Source organism: Tubulanus polymorphus, chromosome 7 (genome assembly GCF_964204645.1).
Source record: "Tubulanus polymorphus chromosome 7, tnTubPoly1.2, whole genome shotgun sequence".
Classification (NCBI taxonomy): Eukaryota; Metazoa; Nemertea; class Palaeonemertea; order Tubulaniformes; family Tubulanidae; genus Tubulanus; species Tubulanus polymorphus.
The window spans coordinates 5,966,556-5,988,415 of NC_134031.1; the positions used below are offsets into that span (position 1 = coordinate 5,966,556).

The 21,860-nt window shown below is 38.3% G+C and overlaps 2 protein-coding genes and 2 non-coding genes across 4 annotated transcripts; 2 read left to right on the plus strand and 2 right to left on the minus strand.

Moving 5' to 3' along the window:
- Positions 1 to 2,421: 2,421 nt before the first annotated feature.
- Positions 2,422 to 4,350, plus strand: LOC141908949 (notch-regulated ankyrin repeat-containing protein-like). Its single transcript, XM_074799255.1, has 2 exons — positions 2,422 to 2,960; positions 4,043 to 4,350. The coding sequence occupies exon 1, from the start codon at positions 2,460 to 2,462 to the stop codon at positions 2,772 to 2,774; it is 315 nt and encodes a 104-aa protein (XP_074655356.1). The 5' UTR covers positions 2,422 to 2,459; the 3' UTR covers positions 2,775 to 2,960; positions 4,043 to 4,350.
- A 2,884-nt stretch (positions 4,351 to 7,234) lies between these two features.
- Positions 7,235 to 7,306, minus strand: Trnad-guc (transfer RNA aspartic acid (anticodon GUC)). The gene has a single exon. It is a non-coding gene; the product is annotated as a tRNA-Asp (tRNA).
- Positions 7,307 to 15,027: 7,721 nt separating this feature from the next.
- Positions 15,028 to 16,751, minus strand: LOC141908806 (notch-regulated ankyrin repeat-containing protein-like). The gene has a single exon (XM_074799016.1). It carries the CDS (start codon positions 16,736 to 16,738, stop codon positions 16,412 to 16,414), a length of 327 nt encoding a protein of 108 aa, XP_074655117.1. The 5' UTR covers positions 16,739 to 16,751; the 3' UTR covers positions 15,028 to 16,411.
- A 4,790-nt stretch (positions 16,752 to 21,541) lies between these two features.
- Positions 21,542 to 21,613, plus strand: Trnad-guc (transfer RNA aspartic acid (anticodon GUC)). The gene has a single exon. It is a non-coding gene; the product is annotated as a tRNA-Asp (tRNA).
- Positions 21,614 to 21,860: the final 247 nt, after the last annotated feature.

A 21,860-nucleotide genomic window follows, 5' to 3' on the forward strand; every position in this document is an offset into this window, starting at 1 on the left:
GGACATCACTTTTTCGTAAGTCATCTGCAGAAGTAGCGGGAGGTACCGTTCAGCGGAATAACGCCTGCAAAAATTAGTAACGCTGCAAAAAGAGAATTCAGGGAGTTAGTTTCTTCCAATAGTGACATCAGGGCCTGCTTTCTACAGTGGATCGTGCCTGCTATGCGCCTAAATTACACCAGATAAATCACTATGTAACAATGAGAAACAAAGAAAATCTCGATATGGAAATCTATGAAATAGTAGTGCCGGGTCAACGTGAATCTCGAGTCTGTCCTACAGGTAAAAGGCCCACAGCACTAGTCACAAATGGACCCGGGGTAGCGCACTGTTGTAGCAAGCGTACAAGACATTATATTGCGTTAGTTAATTAAAAGACTAGCCTAGAATTCGGACGATCAGGAACCCGTCCCATAGGTGGTGTAATACTCACTGTGCGCTTCACCACCACTTTTTATATAGCCAGCATCTATTTATTCATTTACGATATAACAAAAATAGACGTTTAAAAATGATAAACTTCCGACTTACCTTATTATCGCATTGAAATAATTATCTTGGCGTTCGTCAATTTCCCGCCTATTTTAGGGATCGATACAAATCGACCAGTTCGTCATTAATCGAACCCCTCTTCCATATGTCGCTGTACTAAAACTGTTTGTATTCGTGTTATACACGGCGGGCGTCTATGCGTATGCTTTTACGCGCTAAACCTCGACATTGCCGGGAAATGGATCAATAAGTGACGCGGGAAACGTACCGATCGATAAAATGAGTAGAAAATTAGGTTCCGGATAGTGGTGTGTGTGTAGTGTGTTGTGCGTAGTGTACTGCGTACTGCGTACTGCGTGTTTCACCTGCTCGAGTGTTTTTCTTTTGTTGAAGTATATTTTCGATTTATCACGATAAAAGTACATGTAGCTATCATTTCGACCGCATTTAAATTTCCAGTGTTCGTTTGTTCACACGGGTCAGATCTGACATTTGTCAAAACATCCCATTTCCCGGTCCGCGATCGATTTGTCCATTTTCTAATACCCTTTTAAAAACTCAAGGCCATCCCCTCAAATATCACAGATTTCATTTATAGGTTTGGATCGTGCCTAGTGTAGTGTTATGCAGTATGCATGGCTGATCCGGGCCCGGAATTTCACATTGATTGGGAAAAGATTTCGAAATAAAAGTATTCGACTTTTTAATGAACATAAACAACTTAGACCCTGCAAGCCGTTTCATCCGACCAAGCCAATCACCACAGTCCGACCCATTTCTGTCATTTTCTTCATTTTCAGTCATATGAAATTTTAATTTTATTCGGGAATAAAGTCTCTGTCCAGCTGGTCGCCCGAAGTCAGCAGAACTGACAACTGAATGATTCGTCAAATTTTCAACTGTTCAGCTTAGACTAATCGGATCATTTAAGACAGTCATCGGGCCTGGTGCCCAAGAGATCCTATGAGCGTTCGATCCAAAGTGATGACGATGGTCATTTCAACCGACCTCAAATTCTTTTCACAACCAGTTAATAGCTTAAGTTGTGAAGTTAATGAAAAGAAACTTGAAGTAGCCTTAATGCCCCTGAATCCAGTTTAATCCCAATATTACCATAATCCGTATCGCAGCCGTGAATGATAATGTATCTAGATAATACGGTCAATGAAATCCGTTCATTTTTCAATCCGTCAATTTCCAGGTGCAGATATTTCGGTTACTTGCCTTTTCAAAAAAGACATTTATAATACAAAACAATTTAAACAATTTAATTTGCCGCCAAAAATGAATTTGTTTTGGATTTGAGATCAGGTTGCCTTTGCCCAAAAGAACTTGTTTTTCACTGTTGTCGCCGATCTTCCCCTTCAGCTCGCGAATCCAATCAGTTTTTCAGACGCTCGATGAGAGGAGACTATCCCTCCATTTTCGATTCGTGAGGACGACTTGAAAAAAAGATTCTACAAGCTTGCAGCAGTGTTAAACGTCCGCGGCGTTTTGCGAGAAATTGTACGGAGGCCGTAGCATTGTTGACGCAGAGTCGGCGCAGACCGTTAGATGGCGAATGAGCGGCTGATGAAGTTTTCAGGAAAATTGGAAGGGGCGCTCCATAAGTAGCTACACTGTTCGTTTGTTCCCTGGGAAATTTTCAAAGTTAGAAAAGATGCAATTTCTGAGAAATTTGTAGTACGATCTCAATCTAAAGCTGGCAACCTCAATGGTACAAGCAGGGGCCCAGACCGTCGAAATAATCCCAAGATCAACCCCCAAGTTAGTTTCAAAATCCAAATTTAGAAATACATACGTAGGCCTATCATAAAAATCGCGCAAGCATTGTTGTCGATTGGGGACAATCTATGACGTCATTCAAAATACGGATGGAGTTTACTTTTCACGTTTTCTACACGTTTTAGGTCACGCTGATGACAGCATAGTAAACGCGCGGTGGTGGGTCGTTCCGGCGCGGAAAAATGAACAGCTACTCGTTACATCAGGACGTATTTCACGCCGCCGTAAAAACCGGCGACAGCAGAGAATTGCAGCGAATTATGCAGGAATATCAGGGCAAAGTTAACGTGAATAAATACGACCGCGAAGGACAAACAGCTTTACACCAGTGCTGTATCGAAGGTAATCTAGAGTTAGTGAAATTATTACTGAAATTCGGCGCCGATGTAAGACTTGCGAATATTGACGGCTGGAGTCCGTTACACGTGGCTGCTTACGGTGGACATAAGAAAATTGCTGACTGTCTCATCAATCACAGTGCCAGCACCGTTGTATGACTGACTACATTTAGAATACCACAACGACTTTAATCAGGATTCTTCAATTTGGTAGTCGGTATTTCGGTGAAAACAAAAAACAACTTCTTATATTGGTGAACTCCGTGGTGGAAAATTGTGGAACTGTTGATACGCTTGACTTTGCCGTATGGAGAAATCATTGAAAGTTTAAGATGAAAGATATTGGTAAATATAGAAAACCTAATACTTAAATTTGTAAACTGTTATGAAAAAAGGCCATATGTTTTTAAATTTATTGACATGCATGACCGTATTTAGCAGGGGGGGGGGCAGCTGCCCCAATAAATTTTGGAAAAGTGCCCTTTTTGCATATGTTATTGTTATATCCTATAGAACTGCCCTCCTCGGGTTTCTCAGCCCCCTCCCCCCCCCCATATAAAATACAAATGCTAGGAACGGCCGCGGTGTTTGGAGATACTTCTAATCTGTATGGGACATTTGAATCAACAGAAAATTATTATGTTTTTTTCCCGAGTGCTCCCTAGTGACCTTATAATGGGAAATGAAGTGTTATGGGAAGATATGGGAAGTACTCTTGTAATATTCAATCGATTGGAAACTATGATTATAATGTAAACAGTATAATTAGACCGGGGTTATCCTGTTATAGTTATTTTACGGTGTCGATTCCTGCTTTTTTACGGGCATGTTTAACACTTTGCCTTACTCACATTAGTAAACGTCATCTCCATCAGTGTCTATACGCTATTAAGTCGCAAAGCTTTTAATGGAAAAAAAACAGAAAAAAAATTACCAAGTGTCGTTCACGTGTATTTTGCGCCCGTCGACATGCTCTGACCGACTATTACCTATTTGCCTTGGCCATAGTCAGACTGGTTGAGTAGCCACATGAGGCGCAGATCCACACTCTCCACGGACGCTTTTCCGCATTTTTCAAAACGTTAAAGAAGAAATACCTTCTGCGTATCATCTCACGGTATTTCAATTAATATTAATTCCAATCAACTGCGGCGTTTAAAGATGGTCAGCTATTCATGAAAATCAGGTCCACTGTCGGTGGAGGGGGTTGGTGGGTGGAGTAGTCCAGTAATTTTCTCGGACGTATTGTTCACCCACAAAGATACGAACGTTTCTACATTTTCCAAACATTGAAAAACCACTGCAGGGCTTGCTTATTACTCCTAGTGTTCTATTTTAGATCGTAACTCCTCTAAACTTTTTTGTTGTACATTGTACGGATAGCTAATATATGCTCTAAAAAGAGGTTACAATTTTTTTTGTTTCAGAAGCGAGGAGCAACAAGAGAAGTGTTTTACGTGTCTAAACTCGTATGAGGTCTCGACGAAAAATGGGGACAAATAACCCTGCAGGGGTGACACGTGCGGAGTATATGCTACTTGTTCGTATATAAACACTTTACTGGCAATGCGCTGTTTTAGTTCTTTTTTTTATTTGACGTACATTCCTGATTCCTGTAAATAAGATTGTTAAAACATGTTCGACGCATTCGATTTCTCGATACGAATATTTCAAACCGGCGATGTATTACAGAATCACCGGTGCTTTGTGTGGAAGATGTATGAATAAGTAAAGAGTTCACCGCGATTCAAACATTTTATTTTTTCCAAACCAGTGTTTTGATGCTTTTTGTAGGCCTATATTTTGTTCTCGAGATTTTCGCCGCGAGCTATTTCAACATTTTTTTTTCTCAATTGAACGCTCGACAAGGTTACTTTATACGGTATTGTGTGACCTCGAAGAAAAACGTCCGACAACAATTCATTTCGTTCCGCTTTTTTCGATTCACGATTCGATCGAGGATTTGTTGTTAAAAGCATATCGAATAGAAAATCTGTTTTTATAATAGTGTTTCTTGTGGCGCGCCGCAAATGCGTTAATAGTACGCCACTTGTTTGAAAAACATGTGTCAGCTTTAGATAGGGATCTTCAATCGACGACAGCCAATTAACTAAGATGTCAATCCACGGCCACTTGTTCGTCAACAATTTCAAACGAACAAAAACGTATACGTTTTTTTTTTCTTCTTTCTGCGGTTTTTCAAACGGGAGAAACTATTGAAAAGTCCTCGGGCGAAGAAACGCGCAGCGAAAAAAAGACGGCAACAGATTTTGGACAACGCCTCGGTCGGCGTGCGGAGTGAGTGGAGTGACGCTGACCTTGAAAGTTTACCGGTAATCAACTTTTATTTTACTTCAGCTTTGTTTTGAACAGGAAAAGGCACCGAAAATCACTCCAAGTACTCCCGAACAACGGTAACAAAGCAGTTGTCATCCCCAGGTTGAATTCGTTCAAATTTTGAGCAACTGGCCCGCTGGGACGATCAAACCCACTTTAAAACGTAACTTGATACTTGTTGGTCATATCAACAATGAAATGTAATAATAATAATAATAATGATAATAATAATAATAATAATAATAATAATAATAATAATAATAATAATAATAATAATAATAATAATAATGATAATGATAATAATAATAATAATAATAATAATAATAATAATAATAATAATAATAATAATAATAATAATAATAATAATAATAATAACATTTATTTCTATACCGCTCTCCACTGCATCTTAGAGATGTTTACATACAATATACACATTATCATATTACATTATATGATTTAAGGAGACATCAAAAGTACATCATGTTTTTACGATTCGCCGTCCAAAATAGTGTATACATACTATTATTCCATTTTTTCGCAAATTATTTCCTCTACGCGTATTTAATTGGTGTGCTTGGAAAACAATTACGACCGCGGCAAGTGAGTGCTGTCAGAGTTCACGAATATAGATAGAAGGTGTACATTACAAAAATGCATCGTGTAATTAATTAGCAATTAGCCTAAAATGCGTTCCACAAAAATCAGTCGGATACGAAGGGAAAGTCGAGCCCTCGGTTGTGAACTGCGGTTCCCACGCTGTGGCCGTTTATCCGCAAATGTTTTTACACCATCGAAAAAGGAAATAATTTTTCTGCCAATATTTACACTGGCTGGCGCTGGCAGGAAGTACTCCAGTAACACTGCGCAAACTCGCACGCTGTCATCAGGCGTATGACTTCCGCTGTCAACTCGCTCAGCGGAGTTCAGTCGATTCTCACGTGAAATTGGTATTATTTTGTAACAACGTCACGTTTTCAGAGGTCACTTTAAATTCTTCAGATATCGAGACCACAGTTGCCAAAAGGTATGAGTAAACAACAGCGTCAAGACGACAAAAAATCGAATCCACTTCATTTCAACCCTAAACATTTGGCCATAACTGTGGTCCCTATTGTTTCAACAACCTTATACCGCTACCCTATTTTGTGAGGAAATTAACGTAAATATGAAAACATTTTCAAAACGATTTTACTTAGCGTTAGGTTTAGGGCCATCTGTATTTTTGCGTCACTTTACTTTATTCGACGATATCTTGCAAAAGACAATTCGAGTGTAACAGCACATAACAGAAAACATGGCGCGCTGCAGTTGGGTATTGGGTATACAGCGTTTTGAATATCATTATGAGAATTTAGGAGAAAAACCACACTGTGAAGAATCGATGAAATAATGAAAACCCACTATATGTACAGATTAAAACGTTTTAAAACCGAGAATTCATTTGATCAAAAATTGAAAATGACGGTTTCAAACTCTCATCGTCATCACACCTGACATTGATCTTTTAGCGAGTAACGTCGTGTCATTTTAAATTTTTGATTAAATAAATTCTTCGTTTTGAAACTCTTTAAGTGGGTTTTTATTGTATTATCATCGTGAGAATTTTGGGATCGACGATATTTTTCCGATTTGTACACACGTCAAGTGTTATTAATCGTTCTACCGCGGCTCCAGGTGCCTGATATTACGAGGACTTGCGCACACACGCCAAGACCCGGGAGATTCCTTCAAGTGCTACACGCGCTTAATGACATCTTCTAAGGCTCGCGGCTGCTCAACAGATTTACAGATCAAGAGTGGATTTTGCACCTTGTGTAAAAACTATGATGGGGGTCTCGCATCTTCTATCTGGTGTTCAGGTGTATCATTAAGTGTGGGAACTGATGCCCATGGGAAAGAAGTAGTAAGCGTCTTTGCGACCCGGATAACATAGCGTGGTAAACCATTAGCTTACTCCTATTAAATCAGTGGCATAAATATAAATTTCTGTTTACGGACTAGATGCAAGTTGATTTTTAAATAAAATCGTGAATTTTTCTTTCAAGTTGATGAAGGTCGTTGACCCCTTTCCAACCGGCAAGCACTGATTGAGTTCTAGAAGCTTGTAAATTAATGGGGTCAGGGTCATTCTAAACTGTCTGTATAGTTTTCCCACAGTATCGTGTTATACTTTTACCTGCTGCTTTTACCGTCGATAAAACATGTGAATGAGTTGATAAATATAATTTACTTCAGCAGACACTGCCGTATCGCTTTCACCGCAGTGCGAGAAAGCAAAACTACTCCCCGGCCGGGAATCGAACCCGGGTCTCGCACGTGACAGGCGCGGATACTCACCACTATACTACCGAGGATTATGACACTGTCCGGTTTGCATTGTAATAACAAGACTAACAAGAAAATTAACTAGAAAACTAATTGGCGCCTTGACGGAAAAGAAAACATAAGCTATATTGCTTGATGTTATCGAAAATGAATCGAACATTATTGAAAATATTTTGAATTCAGATGTTATTGCCCTAGATTGATAAGACGTAAGATACGTCATCCACTCTTAATTCATTAACAAAACGACAAGCTAATTTATCAAATAGGAAATAAATGAAATATATTTATTTACAAAATGAACACCAAAATTAACAATTGTTATTTTGAAAGCCAATATTGAAGATGTAGCGCAAATCAATCGAATCACACAAAACCCCTTGAATATGTAACGGTTATGGTGTCCAAAAAAACGCCGGCACGCTAGACGTGGATCTAAATTAGTAAGCTAAAAAAAGTGTTTATTCATTTGGATGATAATTTTTCTTTATGAATAAAATCAATTATCCCATAGCAACTGTCTTCTTCGAAGTACGAAACGTCATTTTGAAAACGATAAATCTTTCGAAGACATAGCGTTTTTCGATGAAATCGTTAAAGAAAATGTTTACGGTGGCGTTGAAAGTGTATATGAATATAATTAAAAAAAGATGAGATTTTTATATCAGTTAAAACTTGCCCTCATGGCTCAACTACGATACAATGAGCTAATTATATAAAATTCGAAGCTAGGGAAAGATTAATCGTCTCTGTACGGGTGTCGATTAGGCTAAATTGGCATTTGCAAGCCCGTAATTAAATTCTCGACGAAGACGCGCATGCACACTCGCACCCGCGTGCCTAATAATTACATTTGGTTGCTAAGTCGCGCGCCGCAATTTCCCGAAGTATTCCGCAGTTGCTGTTGGAAAATAAGCAAGATTTGATTATTAAGAAGACGGTTAGCAACCCAGTGTAATTCCCACGGTTCGCTGAGAATACGGAACGCGTTTTTATGATCGTGGCCACGATCGACGGCGTTTAGCTCGATTCGATCAAAATTCACCATTGACGCGAACGAATGAAAACCGATGCTTCCAGGTGAACTCGCTTCTTCGAAGTAATCGAAAATGATTCGATTCTTTTTTTATCTTCAATCAAATTTTTTCTTTTTATTTGAAATTTTTCAAACAATTATACCGAAAAGCGATCAAAATACACTCCAAACTTTAACTACTTCAAACTTTAATCACTATTGAGGCAGTTCAGGCCTACAATGAAAAGAAAACCTTCTTTGCCACAACTTCAGAATCTGACTCGGATTTTCTGAGCTATATTTATCAATATGGAATCATATTGTAGAGCTAGAAAATCTACCTGTTTGACTAAGATGATTATCTGATATTATCGATAATGGAGAGATAGAAAGATGAGCTTACTCCTATATACTACTATATATATTTATCATACATCTAATACATCTACAGTAAGTATAAGCGAAGAGTTCATGAAAAAAAGTCATCGCATGGGAAAACACAATGCCCCACAGCGATTAGTGCTTTTCATTTAGCAAGTGGAATCTTTTGACCTTGCGCGCTCTTCTGATGATCAGCAAGGTCATCGAGGCCGTGAGATAAATAGCATGTCGTATTGATGCATATAAGTCAACAGAAAACCGCGATTAAAAATATTCCATAACGGCCGCAACAGGAAGAAGAACTGTAACTTGTATCTGATTGTATTCAAGAAGGCTGCATCACGTTTATTCTATATTATTTCCTTCTACTTCTTATAAATAGATATAAAGTATGAATAAATAAAGTAAATCAATTCGTCAATGAATACGTGTTTTCTGCACGTTAAGATTGCTTTCATTTAGCATCTGAAGCACGTGTATGAATTCCTATTTGCTGGAACAAAAATATGTTTTAACGTGAAATCCATTGTTCATTGAAAAAGTATATTTTTCCAGTAAAGGTATTAATCCGTATATTTTTCTTTTTTATTTCGAAATGTCCTTGATTTATAAAACATTGTGATTATTTTTACCGCAAATTCGGTATATTAAAACATTTGCGAAAAAAAATCGTAAAGATATATCGTATATATATATATATATATATATATATATATATATATATATATATATATATATATATATATATATATATATATATATATATATATATATATATATATATATATATATATATATATATATATATATATATATATATATATATATATATATATATATATATATATATATATATATATATATATATATATATATATATATATATATATATATATATATATATATATATATATATATATATATATATATATATATATATATATATATATACTTGTTGCGATGTATTTAGCCTGCAGACAGTGTAACCATTGTTTATAATCAGGTTTGTTCTTCCTTTTCCCACACAAGAAGTTCTCCCCCTTCGCTGTAACCAGTTTGACATGTGATTATCTAGTTGTTTTAGTACGTGTATCCGTGAGTAAATAACAATAATCTATTGTTCTCTAACCTTAAAATATCAGCTTCACGAAAGATCAAAATCGCACCGATATCTAAGAAGAAATTGATGGCAATTTAAACCAAATCCCGCTATTGGAGTTTACGTCAATATCAACCACAATCACTTGACACTATTAAGCCGCGATCACATGAGCTAATTGGGCCCAGAACAACACTATTCACGCGGGTACCAAATGGACCCGTGCCTGTTTGGCCCGACCACATTTTTTGTTAATTTGTCCCTTTTTCAATGACCTACGCGCTAAACTCTGTCAACGTATAAATTCTACAGAAAGAACTCGTCTTGAATTAGTTCTTTTATATAGAAAAGGCTCAAAACACTTTTAGATCAATTGTTATCTTTGCCATCTTGTTAAATCATTTTTGTAAATTAGTACTTTTCGAACGAACGAACGAACGAACGAACGAACGAACGAACGAACGAACGAACGAACGAACGAACGAACGAACGAACGAACCAACCAACCAACCAACCAACCAACCAACCAACCAACCAACCAACCAACCAACCAACCAACCAACCAACCAACCAACCAACCAACCAACCAACCAACCAACCAACCAGCCAACCAACCAACCAACCAACCAACCAACCCGGGTCAAATTTCAACTCGGGTTAGATTTGTTCCGGAAGTGACGCACTTCGCTTTGTTTTAATGATCGAGTGGTTTACGTGTGAACGTGCTCTCAGGTACGGGCCAAATTTGACTTGGGCCCGTGATCCGCGCCAATTTGACCCGGGCCAAATCGTCTCCGTGTGATCGCGGCTGATATCGGGAATCAAATCTATAACGCCTCAAAGTCGATCGAAACAAGGACTCTAAATCGAAACTTTTCGTTTTGAATGATACATTGAGTAAAACATCTTAATGCCGTCTGTCAGGGGACTATTGTTTAAGCCCTACTAGAAAATACAGCGTTGTAACACTCTTTCTTCTAGCACGCAAAGCATCCAACCGCTCGATCTTCGTGCTTATCACCATTGACAAATAAAAATACCGCCTAAAAGTCCGAAGAAAAAATGACCGAAGTAGAGGTCAGTTGGTGTATATGTCATCATTGTTATGGAGAGGTCACGAGTGCAATGATTTTTTGGAAAAGGTCTCGTCGCGTATTTATTGGTTGTACGGATAAAGAAGTTGTGATTTTGATTTCCATTCGTTTTGAAAGGAGCAAGATTTGAACCTGTTATTAATCAGAGACCAGGCCTTATACTGCTGTACTTTAGGACATCCATTCATGGCAAATTCTACCGATCTCCATTGACCATTGTCCGGTAGCATTTTTTCCTGAATGAAAGTTCCAACCATGCATTAGGGACGGAGGTGCGGTCATTGGTGAAAAAATTTCTCAATGGTACATTTCGCATTCGGACAGTGGTCAAAAGAGCATTTTGTCAATGAACTGAAATATAGTGAAACGACTTCCAACAACACAATACCCGGTACTCTACGGAGAATGTGGGAAAAAGATCTGGACACCTCGATACGCGACTATAGCACACCGCGGCGAAGAATTTCCAAGATGAAAAAGTATGGAACCTAGGTCTCCGCAGTCTATAGGCGTGACATTGCGGTCAATGGCGGAATATGGCTACGAACCGCTGCCAGTTTCAGAATTTTGCCAGGGGATTCATTTGAGGGACAGTCCTATTTCTAGAAAAAGGACACTTTTTACCGTGAAAAGGGGCACTTTTCCTATATTGAATAATGGACACATCTAGAATATGATGTGCCTAAATAAATCATTTGAGAATGGATTGCTTTTCATTCTCGAAAAAAAAATGAAAATCGTATCCAAATTACAAAATTCTTGACCCAAATTTTTCCACACGTTTTAGAATTATAGAGGGTTCGTTCGTTACCCCGAGCCCCCACTCGGCGCGGGGCTGGGACTGACTTAGGACTGCACTATAAGGGCAGAGTAACTCACCTTTTAAGTGAGCACCTATCACATCTACTAACAATACTTGGGCGAGAAAACAGCATCTTTTCCCTATATGGTAATTTATAAGGGCTTTTGAAAGATGTTTCGGGGTGTGTCACGAGCAATCATCTCAATCTTGAGATGATTGCTCGTAGGTCCCAGGAAAAGTCGCCCATTGCCATACAACGAGAAAGACCACTTCACCTGTCACATATACTTTTCACATTCAGATTGATCACATTTGATCGCGGGAAGACTTGAATTCGAGTAAATGGCTCTCACTGCAATTAAGGCACTTATTTATCAACGCGTGAAAACAGCGATCATAAACACGTCTATATCGTTCTCCACCACAGTCTTGAATAAATAACGCGCATTATTTCAAAATGTTCCACAGCGATTGATCTGTGAACGGGATAGCGCAATTCTAAAAAGACCCGCATAACCGAATAACAGGTGATTTTTTGGCGTGGGAATATCGCGCGTGAATTTCAATTCGCTGAATGTTTGCTTAGCTTTGATTCGAGTTTTAAATCTATCCTATATGTTATGAGGAGCAAGAACTCGCGGGCCTGGTATTAATTCATCCCTTACTAAAAAAAACTCGCCGCTGTTGACACACTTTTTCAATAAAAGAACGGACGGGGAAGTTTCTCTTCTTCCTATATTCAGGTATACAATAGAGATTCGGGGGAAATTCTGAGAAAACCGGGGGGCATTATGTATCGATCCAGGTTGCGCGTTAGTTTGTTACATAAATTCATAACAAAACTTTGAAGATGAAGAAATAGCCGAGAGGGTGTGACCGGAACACACTATTCAGAGGTTAAAAAAAATTCACTGGGTCGATGCTTCTTGTTGAAATTGGGTCAGTGGAGATCGCCCTGCCACTCGTCTAGCGGGATTCGATATCCGTATATGATCTAGATCCCACTTTATTCTAGTATCATAATTAGTATCATAAATACGTAGTTATTTTCCATGGCTGTAAAGGCCTTATACATTTATTGTAGGATTCGAACCTCATGATCTATAAACGGTCTTTTTTTCCAGATTATTTGATGATTTATTTAATCGTGAACTAATTGACGTTGTTGTTGTAAAGTGAGATTTTTACTGGTAGCTTTTTCCCACCAGCCGACAAGAAAAAACCAGGTATAAATATGTAGCCGTCGTTGTCACGCACGCGCATATCACGCAACAAAACACGCATTTCTCGCAGAATTTACTGTTCGCATACGCGCCAAACTCCACACGTCTCCTAATCATCTCAGTCGATATCACCTTCATAATCATCAAAGAACCTTTCATTGTTCTGACAGGGCCACGGTTATCTGAGTTAGTCGGCTTTAGTCGAACTAGACGAAACCGAATGTCCATTAGTCGGAACTATATCCCGGAAATACATGTAGTTCGAAAATCAAGCGCATTCGGTTATTAGTTCCGACCACTATAGTCGACTAGATACGAAAAACGAATTTGGCCCTGGCTGCTGATTCTACTGCAATGGCAAAATTCGATTATTTCCGGTTATCTAAACTAAAAAACATTATTGAGTTCAAATTATCATTTACGCATATATGGTAATTCGTCAACCTAATAAAAAGAAACCTTGAATAAAAAGATACTTGCGCATCGGTCATCAGATCTAAGAAACCACCATGGATCAAGCATTGTTTTCTCTGTTGGCACATTCAATGCGAAGAGAATATATTCATTCCCACACGAGTAGTTTATTGAATTGTCGCTACTACCGACTAACAATAAACAGGTGGGTTATTGATCAATTTCCCACGCCGGGCAACAAGTAGTATCGAGGGTGCAAGAGATGGAGCCGGGTGTGACAATAGGTGAAACAGCTGGGACACCAGACGATACCTTCCTCCTAACCGTTCCCTGCCTGGCCCTCTCTGGTCTCGGCCCGATCGAGTACATACATCATCGTCATCGTCGTGTCCCTCCCTTCTCGCGGGTCCTCTTGCTGCCCGCCGTGGGGGGTCTAGGGGTCCGCATCCCCGCCTTCCTATCTATTGTGGTTGCCCATGTTTGTTGTGATCGCGATTGGCAATCAGCTATGACTCTCGTCCTCTCGGAAATTGCACCTTTTCAAAATGTGTATAAAACACCGAGGGGACGTCCTCCTCATCTCAGCTCCGTTTTGACCTTTCCGTCCTGAGCTCCTCATTTAGCCCTTCCCTCGTGAACGTCAGCTACACCGACCCCCCCCCCCCCCTGTGTTCCTCCCTCGTCTGAACCCAAAACAGTTCCCCTCCCTTCTTCTCTGTAGCCTTGAATTTAATTTGGTGTTTTGTGACATCTTGTTTCTCCGATCACCATTTGTGTAAATTTAATATCGGGCTCAATCGTTGTATTTATACATACGTTTGATTAAAAACCACGGACTTTGAAACGAATTAGTTTTCCAAAGAGTCTAAAGAATTTGTAGAAAACTTATGTTCAATGTATACCGGTATTTTTAAATCAAAGTATAAACATTCAAACCAGGTTCATGAAACCGAAGACACTTCTAACCAAATATGCAATTTTCGTCGGACGCCAAAAGCAAAATTACCCATGAAAATTAAACACGATTTCGTCGTTTGTTGATATACAATAAATGCAATTTTTATTATCTTTTCATTAGTGAAATGATGACAATTAAATAATATGATTCATGTTACATTATCATAACCATTTATTACAATTTTACAATAGTATATTAAACATTATTTACATAAAAGAAACATATTTCGCATTAATGGAATTCATGAAAATGAAAATATCACAAAGGGCGAATAAATTGTGCGATTTCGTGAGCCAGTGAGTGGCCCTTATAAATGATATACACGTAGACAAATAAAAAAAATTCATACACATTCATTCATTTTCTAAATTTCATCATCATGGCTTTGATTTACATGGAAAACTCAGAGATAAACGAATTTATTCAATATCATAAAAATACACGTTTTTGAAATCGTCATGTTGAAACTGTACAGGGAACAGGCGACAATTTATATGCACTATAACATAATCCTTAACACAGACACGAAAAAATCCCCCAAATTATAGCAGGAAAAATGTCAAAGGCCACTTGGTACTGAACAATATATATATATATATATATATATATATATATATATATATATATATATATATATATATATATATATATATATATATATATATATATATATATATATATATATATATATATATATATATATATATATATATATATATATATATATATATATATATATATATATATATATAATTGATCATTCGTATACACAGACCCCACTAGGGGTAGCCTAACTGAGCATGTACTCTCTCTCTCTCTCTCACACTCTTGGGACATTCCAGAAAACGAGTCTATCGTACTGTCAACCCTATAATTACCGTGACACATTTCTTATATATAGAACGTCTATCTAAAACCGAAAACCGATGACATGTGATAAAATAAAGAGGCCGAAACGTCGTCTGATTTTAGGACAACACGATTTTTGAATTTTTGAACGGCCAAGGGAGATCGCCCACCATTCCCTTGAGATAGCCCACGGACGCAAACACGTGTTTCATAGATATCCCGAACGCGTCGGGGCGAGTTTGACAATTCCTCAAAAAAAATGCTTAATTTGTTCATGATTTGTTCGACAAAAAACAGATGAATTTTGTGCCCGTTTCCGGAAGCCTGTTTTCACAAAGTTACAAGTGGTTTATTTTTTTTCACTTACTGTGAAGTGGTTTCCTCGAATCGCTAACGTACAGGGAAAAAACTTCACAAACGTAACAATAAAAAAACTTCAACGCGAGGATAAGTGCCCCCATAAACAATTTCAAACTCTCACTCACTACAAATTTAGCCGGCCTCTTTTTTGAAACGACGAAATGATAGAAATTTATTAGATAAGACATCAAACAAATTTTATTCGAAATCAGTAAAGCCCTTTTGAAATGTTTTTGCTATAGTTTTCATGAGTGTGGTCTTAAAGCGATTAGTGTAAAAACCACTTTTACAAGCCTAATATTACAAATGCATTAATGATTTTATCAAGTAAGAACTTAAGCATTTTTGGAATCGCCCTTATTTCGCAAATATCCTATAACCACATATATGGCAGTGGTTAATTACGCGTGACCTGACCTTTACCCCTGAGGTTCTATAAACTACTTCACATTGCGTCCTTCCCGTATAAACGGGTATCGTCATTGTCCAACTAGCGAGTTCCTTTTATGGTTGCAGTGTAGTTAGCGAAAGTGAAGATCCGGCAGCCTGGTCAAGCATACAAGTACAATCACCTTCCCGTAGTATATTGGGGTTATTTTCCATAATCGCCACCATTCATACATTTCACGCACAATACATTCCACCGACGGACACAACTCAGAAGAGTACATTTAACCGCAATTTCACATGCCCGTGGCAAGAATAATCGAAAACTCGATCGGTCGTCAAACGTTTAAGACGTGGACCACTCCGGGCAGTCCTTAAAGTTTTCAAACACCGTATATTCCGTCATAACTCGGGGTTCCAACCCCACATATTTCCTGATAACATAGTCCATTTTTCTCGGGACTAGAAGAAAACGTCGCTATACAGTCGCGCACGCATTTTCTATGCACATATCACAAATCGTATTAAATGTTTTGTTTTGAAATATGGCAACTATGTAGCCATATATCTACTAGTGTTGGCACAGTGATTGATGAGACAATCGGTAATTTTATTATGTCCACCGTAAGCAGCTACGTGTAACGGACTCCAGCCGTCAATGTTCGCAAGTCTTACATCGGCGCCGAATTTCAGTAATAATTTCACTAACTCTAGATTACCTTCGATACAGCACTGGTGTAAAGCTGTTTGTCCTTCGCGGTCGTATTTATTCACGTTAACTTTGCCCTGATATTCCTGCATAATTCGCTGCAATTCTCTGCTGTCGCCGGTTTTTACGGCGGCGTGAAATACGTCCTGATGTAACGAGTAGCTGTTCATCGTTGTTATTTCTGTGGTCGTCTGCGCGTATGGGAACCGACTTGGATCGCTGCTAATTTTTTCCGTGTTGTTTTGCGAAACGTAAACCACTTGTGAATGAGCGCATTCCACTTTATTACGGCTGGAAAACTTCTCGGAAACACGAATTCTAAATGCGTCGAACCAATCGGCACCGTGGGAGCTTCTCGGTAACTCCGCCTTCGTGCGCGTATGAATAGATCTCATAAAACTAAGTGACCTTCATGTGTGGGAACTCGGAAGCGCAACTCATAAAGTGTTTTGTATTTTTGAACAGTCGAATGTATTTTCATTGAAAACGAACAATATCGTAATTGAGCGAAACCCGTCCAATGATCTAGTGACTGACTATAATGAGAACTGTGTGAGAGACTGTAGTTAGTTGACAAGTGCACGTGCTTTAAATATGTCGTCTGCAAAGGCCGCGCGCGCAGACGTAACCATCGTCTTGAAAAACGTTTGTATTTATATTTTCTCAAAGAAAATCGCGCTAGAGAAATTTCTCCGGTGAGTTTCCCACGTCGTGTGAATTGAGTATCGGGGTCAAAATGAACTCAGTTACATCGTTTTTCGTCCCACGGATCGACGGCCTGACCTAACAATTCTCACGCTTTCCTTATGCCGTTTTGTTTATTTTTGTTGGCCTAAATGTATTGTCAGTTATCAACTGATTGGTCTTTTGCTTGTTCGCGTACATAAAAGTCCATTTTTATCATTACTTTTGTGGCTATTATTCCGTTCGAAAGTGTCTTGTTGGTGTTCCAACGTCTCCTGTGTCTGGGGAGGAGGATATATTGTGTGGTCTCGAGTTAACTCTATGCTCAAGAAGTTTATGAATGAAAGTACCGGTCAAAGGATCATCGGAGACAGGTGTAGGTTAGAGCGTGGTCCCACGGTCTGGACCTTCGGGCAAAATGTGTATATCGGACAACATGAAAATCGCATTATCGTTGACAATTGAAATCATTTCATTTCATAAATAATGGGACCCTAGAAAATTAGCTCGGACAATTGGTCCACTGTTCGTATATCGCGGGTATATCTACGTGATGCATCTAGCTATTTCATGAGGATTTTCTTATTTTCAGGAATTCAAAGATCAGTGATCCAACTCACAGCCGATATGACTTTTATCGAACTGTGAAATAAGAAACTATCTCATTGAAATCAGCAATCTAAACCACGAATGTTGGAAGGAGACTCGGCATCAATTATACCCTCACTGTAAATCTATTGGCGATGAAACTCGTCCGTTTTGATGGTAATACTTTCAACTCCAAGATGGCTATACGACGTTTTAGATTTAAACACAGACCCTTAACAATCCAATATTGAAGCAATGAACCAATATTTCTTCCACAATGATTTATAATATATCAAGAAAGTATCAAACGATTTCGAATTTGAATTCGAAATATGGCAATTAAATTCACAGGGGCTCGTATCAGAGTTGTAAATGGTGTAAAAACGATAATCTATTATTAATCCTGGTGTCTATAATGTACATAAAATAACGATTAACTGATTATCTTTTTACATTACACTACCCTGGTCGAATTCAACGTCTCTATCATTTTTTCGAATACTCCTCCCGAAGGGAAAAGGTCGCAATTTTTGGATTGATTAAAATTAATTTGAATGATGAATCATTTATGAGTTTCTGTTCAAATATATAAATAGAATAAAAATGAAGTTCAAGTTTTTGACGAAAGAGATTTAAAAAGTCCGATGAAGAAATCCATCGGAATGAAGTTATCGAATGTCATACAGATTTCTCCTCATATCTCGCGAAATGTTTGTCATCATCAAATTCAAACAATTTGTAAACTACGAACCCGTAGATACGATGTATGAGCGTATACAAAATTCTACAAAAAAGCGCCCAAAATACACGCCCACCATGGATACCAGGAAGACACCCCCGGATGTGCGCTCTGAGCTTTTTTAAAAATGTACAATAAAAAACCGCATCAGGGACCGTGGGAATCGCCCATATATGTCATCGTACACGTATATAGGAATATAACCGCCTATAGTTGAAAGATGCCGCTAAAATTATATGAACCTCAAATTAAAGTTCACATATTCTTCTTTCGACAACAACAAAAATACGAAGCCAATCGATGTCACCAATACACGATTGAATAGTAAACGATTTTTTTTCATTCGACTACTGTATACGTCGGCTCAAAATGATGCAGATTTTTTAGAGCGGATGAATAGGAAGATAAAAATGATTAAGTTAGGAATGTTTGTTACGCTAAACCAAAATTTTATGTAGCCTACTTCGGTTTAAACATAAAATTCTGTAAATTCGACCGCCGAACGGGCCACTATATCTCCCATTCTGTCGTTCGATTTCCGATTTCAAAAGTCAAACCCCTTGTTGTCGCTTCTGACAGGTGTGGTGGGTTTGCAAGGGACACCAAATTAAAACAAATCAAACAAATTTACGGTAACAGGTAAAAATCCCCCTGGTGAAAATCCCCCCAAATTTTATTTCACAGCAAAACGTGATAAGATACTTCAATACTTTTATCTTGAAAAACTTAAATAGCTTTCAAAAATTTCAAATTTTCCGTGGTGTTTTTCACAATATTCACCGTGGATAATCTGTGACTTTTACTAAGATACGTGCATGAAAACGGCATTATTCTGTGACTTTTAGCAAGCAACATGCATAAAAATGATATTATCGTAGTTTTGGAAATTTCTATGAAGAAATCTAGTTTAAAAGTAACAGTAAAATATTTACGTACCCATAATATCATTGTAGAAAGTGTTATCTATTTCATTTAGGTTTTATACTTATAAGTTTGATAGAAACCTGATCTCGGGGGGATTTTTACCTACATTCGAAATCTACCAATCAAATAAATAACAGGGTCAATCCCTATTTTAAGAATAGAAACAAATAGACATCGAACTATACAAAACCGCTGACCAACAAGGCCCGTAACTTGAGGGAATGTGGATTCAGTGGAATTGAACGGGAGTCCGTTAGGCCCTCCGCGCAAAAATTCTGAAAATTTGCTCAAAAGTGCGCGTTACCGCGCGAGCTTTCTACGGATTAGTAAATATACGCCTAACCCAGTGATCTCATTAGCCATTCGTTGCGGATTAACACGCTTGAAAACTATGTATGTATGTATATTGTGTCATGCCCGAGAATCCCGGGGAAGATCAGGTTAAATTGCAAGCCCCTGTGGTTTGTAGCCGATCGTGTGTAAAATCAGATACATCGACCGTAAAGACGTCAAAATCCTCGCATCTCGGAGTCCGTAGCAACTGAACTCCAAAAATATACAGCCCGCTTAATCGAGCTATGGCATCGATACAAGTTAAATACACGACGCGCGTTTTTTTCTCCACTTCGACGTACATTCGAGCATATTTATAAAGTGTAAAAGCCAAGTGTCGGTCCATACCGTGGGAATATGTAAACGGCTATTGTCCTAATTCAAGGCAACCCGAGAGAGTTTGCGACACTTATAGGAATCCTAGCATGGCGACAGATCCGTGAGAGACCAGGATTCTTCCCACACACATCTCATTCTCATTCATATATACCCAAGTCTGGATTTGATGTATCGAAAAAAAGGTATTTCGACTGACAATACTAAATTGCTATCGGGTTCTAAATACCTGGATAGAAAATCTTTGAGGACAGCCTGTTCAGAAGGGTACAACGAATTCTGGACTTATTGCTACCGACATCTGTTGATTTAACTTATTTTTCAAATGGGTTCGAAAATTAATTCATGTCATTCGTGACTCGAAACTCAAAAGAGAATCAAACTATTTTCAAGTTTATGTAGATAGAGTAAGACCACAGGATCCGGTTCCAACTGCAGTCGTGAGTAAGAGTAAACTCTGAGTCGAAATTAGTTCATTTTCAAAGAGTTATATCTTAAGTCAAATCTTAACTCACAACCGTGGAACTGTTTCCAGATTCGTAATCAGAGCTATGTATTTGTTGGATGGTCCGTTTTAAAATGGACACTAAATCCGAGTTCATACCGTGGTCTAACAGGGATTACCGAGACCTTTGGAGAATGATTACTCAAAGCCGAGACCAACAAGGAATCCGTACGACTTTTTCTGCGCGGCACAGCATCGTGGGGATGGCTTTAATCTTCTCCGAGTTTCATCGCTAGAAGACACGTGTCACACTAGCGTGAGAATAGGATTCAATGATTTCAGAAGTCTAATTACCTTCTATTCACCAACAAGTTGAACCTGCTGCGCTGGACGGAAATGTCGTTCAATTGTTTTAAACAATGCCCCCCCTTTCGCTTCGAGCGCAACATAAGGCCTCCCCTGATCACGAAAAACAAATTAAGAAGTCGATTGAATTGATGCAAAAATTTTCTAATCGCAAAATATTTATTCTCATCAGTGACAGTTGGTAAGGAATCGTCGATTTAATCGACTGGAATAGTCTATGTTTATCAATGGATTAATTATTAATTCCTTTGAGTATGGATCTGCCGCCTGGAATGTTAAAAAAAAGTATTTCTTTTTAGTCCTCCGTTTATTTATCACAATTTGAAAAATTGTTGTTTTTTAGTTGTCCGACATCGTGTTTTTCATCACAATTTTCCCATTTTTTTCTGTGGAAATGGCGTATTTTCTGCTCGTAGAAATCCTACTCTACTTGAAAACAATCTCGGAAAACAATCCGATAGTAGGACTGAAATCTAGGAAGGCCGTTACGCCATGTTATTGCGGCTCGCGATTTCCTTTTATTAACAAATCTACAGTTAACGCTCACAGTTAGTGTGATCCTCGGTAGTATAGTGGTGAGTATCCGCGCCTGTCACGTGCGAGACCCGGGTTCGATTCCCGGCCGGGGAGTATTTTTCTTCGCTGGGTGTAAAACTTCAGTAAAGGTGCTTTTTCTCTTTTTATTTCACACCATAGAATAAGTCTCTGATTGAATCACCCACCTAATTTGGACCCAATCAAAGATTCACGTTCGTTCTATAACAACATATTTATTCTTCTCCTTATACATTGTTAGTGCAAGTTCATTTGTCATCCAATTAATGTTTATTTCTTTTGGTAATAAGAGATCTGTGGTGATATAAACCACGCGTGCTAA

Bases quoted from the DNA above. Each gene is read 5' to 3' on its own strand.
- LOC141908949 (XM_074799255.1), top strand. From the start codon at position 2,460: ATGAACAGCTACTCGTTACATCAGGACGTATTTCACGCCGCCGTAAAA.
- LOC141908806 (XM_074799016.1), bottom strand. From the start codon at position 16,738: ATGAACAGCTACTCGTTACATCAGGACGTATTTCACGCCGCCGTAAAA.